At 40.9% G+C, this 2,622-nt stretch overlaps 1 protein-coding gene across 1 annotated transcript in view; it reads right to left on the bottom strand.

Moving 5' to 3' along the window:
* The window catches only part of LOC101863770 (semaphorin-1A), a gene marked incomplete at its 5' end in the record, with an annotated part of 14,313 nt that extends 11,933 nt beyond the window's left edge, over positions 1 to 2,380 (bottom strand). Inside the window, 2 exon segments of the mRNA XM_013087250.2 lie at positions 36 to 255; positions 2,298 to 2,380. Coding sequence (XP_012942704.1) covers positions 36 to 255; positions 2,298 to 2,380 — 303 coding nt within the window.
* Between the last annotated feature and the right edge of the window lie 242 nt (positions 2,381 to 2,622).

Raw genomic sequence — 2,622 nt, 5'->3', positions numbered from 1 at the left:
ACACACACACACACACATACACACACAGTCCTCACCTGCAGGACAAAGCCTTGGCACATCGGTGTAGAGGCACCGAGACGATCCTCCGCTTAGAGATGACTACGAGTTTCTGACGGGTATCGTCTGCGCGATTGCTGAGCACTTTCAGGTTTACAACAGGCTCGTCTTCATCCAGCACCTGAATATCCTCGATTACCACAGATTCGATCTGGGCGCCTTTGCCTTTGTTAATCGACTTGATTATCCGACCATCATCTGAGGGAGACAGGGCAGATTAAAATTTTTAATATTTTTTTTTGGTAGAGGTTTTACGGCGCTCGCAACTGCATAAGGTCATATGAACGCCAGAAGATAAGAGGTGTTACAGGAGAGTAACAAACATAAAAAAATGAAAAAGGGGAGATAAGGACGATAGATGTTTGATAGGAAAGAAGACGTAAACCACACCAGAGCACCCGCCAACCACCCACGTTTGTTTGTTTATTTGTTTGTTGTTCTCTTTTGGGGGGGGGGGGGTGGTGGTATGATATTGACTAGCTCTGTCTTTCTGCTCGGATTTATCCCAAATAGCCGGGGTTTTGGCCCTGGTACTCAGGATGGAAGAAGCCCGCCTCCAAAACGATATAAACTAAACCACTGGGGCCGTGAAACTGGAACAAACAGTGAAACATCTGGTCATTGTTCCCTAAACACCTAGCTCTGGACGCACAAGTAAATTGGAAAGGGTGATGAGAGGGGTGGGGTGGATGTGGGCGTGGGGAGATACATTGGGGTTTCTGGGAGTTCTGGTTTTATCAATACTGAGGTCGCGAGTGGAAAAGACCTGTACAAACGAAGCCATAAGTACGGAGACCTCTATGCCACAAGTTGAACAGCTAGTCGACGTATTTACAGAAAATATCATTTATTGCCCATACCGTTTATGGTCCATACCATATTATATTACCAATACCACTTATTGCCCACCTCAACACAAAAAAATCAAATGAAAATAAAATATTGCGAACGAAGAGCAATAAAACAAAATGAAGAAATAAACATCCATCCACTACGCGCTCTGGCACGATGCTGAACAATAAGCTTTATCTTAAAGAGAGGTACATCGAAACAAAAATGGGGAGAGAGAATATAACAAGCGGTGGATATGCAAGAAGTTATGAACATTTTTGCATCGATAGTAGACGAACACGATATACCAGAAGATGGAGTACAGTAGTGAAGTTTGTTTGAAAAGGGGAAGGAAGGAGAGGAGTCCGCAGTAAATATATTGCAAAGGTTCAACGCCCCCATAGACAGAACGGTGGTCTTTTTGTACTTGGACTGCTGCGACCTTGTCTGTCAAGGTCAACCCGGGCTATTTGGGCTTCATTTCAGAAGAAAGACGGAGATACCCGAAGTTTACAAAATATTATGTTTAATAGAAGAAAAAAAGGATACACATTTTGTAAGTTCTCTTTACTGCGAAAGACAAGACTGGGATAAAGGTAACACGTTCCTAATGCATATTATTCATCAATGTTATGCCGTGTGTCATTTAAACATTTTAATAAATTGAGACATGAAGCCGGTGAAAAAAAAAAAGAAAGCGAAGGACATATCCGATGTCATTGACTCAAGGTATCAAGCTGTTTTCCATTCCAACATCATTTCATATTCACGAGAGCATGGACAATCCTATAAAAACATATCCAAGCAGCTGAAAGACGGGCAAATATTTGAATGTCCATGTGCTCAAGACAGCGTAAAAGTTTTAGAGATTAACTCTGTGGGGGCGGAAGAATTCAATCTTTTTCATGTCATATGTATAACATTTTTTCTTAACCCTCTACAGTCAGAACTCGTGAACTGTGGCGTTATCAACACGTCCATACTTCAAGTCTCAATTAGGGTTAACCGTTTTGCTAGAAGTAAAGGTACGTGTATGCTCGTTCATGCCGAAGACATTACAACGGTAATGAAGGTTATGTAGGTTTTATGGAGAAAGGAGAAGGAGTTTTGAGAAGGAAGCAGATAATGGTGGGCTGTGATTCTTTTGTCATGTATAGCAATTTATGTCTTTAAAGTAATAACGCATCCAAATATTTGAGAGATGGAAGAATAAAGATGGATCAACAGACAGACAGAGAGGCAGACAGAGAGACATACAGACAGAGAGACAGACAGACAGACAGACAGACAGACAGACAGACAGACAGACAGACAGACAGACAAATAGACAGCAGATTGACAGGAAGGAAATAAACAGTAAAAACGACACACGACGTAAATAAAAAGACAGATGTATAAACATAACTTACCGGTGCCAACAAAAATGACGTCATAGTAATGTCCATCCGCAGCCCGGACCTGCCAATCTATGGCTATTGCTGTGAACTTTGACCTGAAAGACCAAAGAAAACAATAACCATAAATAAAAGAGAAATAACGTATCAAATCAAAAATACTTTTCTTAATTCAAGTGGACGAAGGAAAAAACAAAGAAAAACGTAAGTCAGTGAAGTCGAAGCATAGGATATATTGCTAGTCGAAATTCATTGAATTTAAATGTGAACTTATATATTATCGAGAGAGAGAGAGAGAGAGAGAGAGAGAGAGAGAGAGAGAGAGAGAGAGAGAGAGAGA

Source organism: Aplysia californica, unplaced genomic scaffold (genome assembly GCF_000002075.1).
Source record: "Aplysia californica isolate F4 #8 unplaced genomic scaffold, AplCal3.0 scaffold00564, whole genome shotgun sequence".
Classification (NCBI taxonomy): domain Eukaryota; kingdom Metazoa; phylum Mollusca; class Gastropoda; order Aplysiida; family Aplysiidae; genus Aplysia; species Aplysia californica.
The sequence above is the reverse complement of the archived record's forward strand: the minus strand, read 5'-3'. Positions and strand labels throughout refer to the sequence as shown.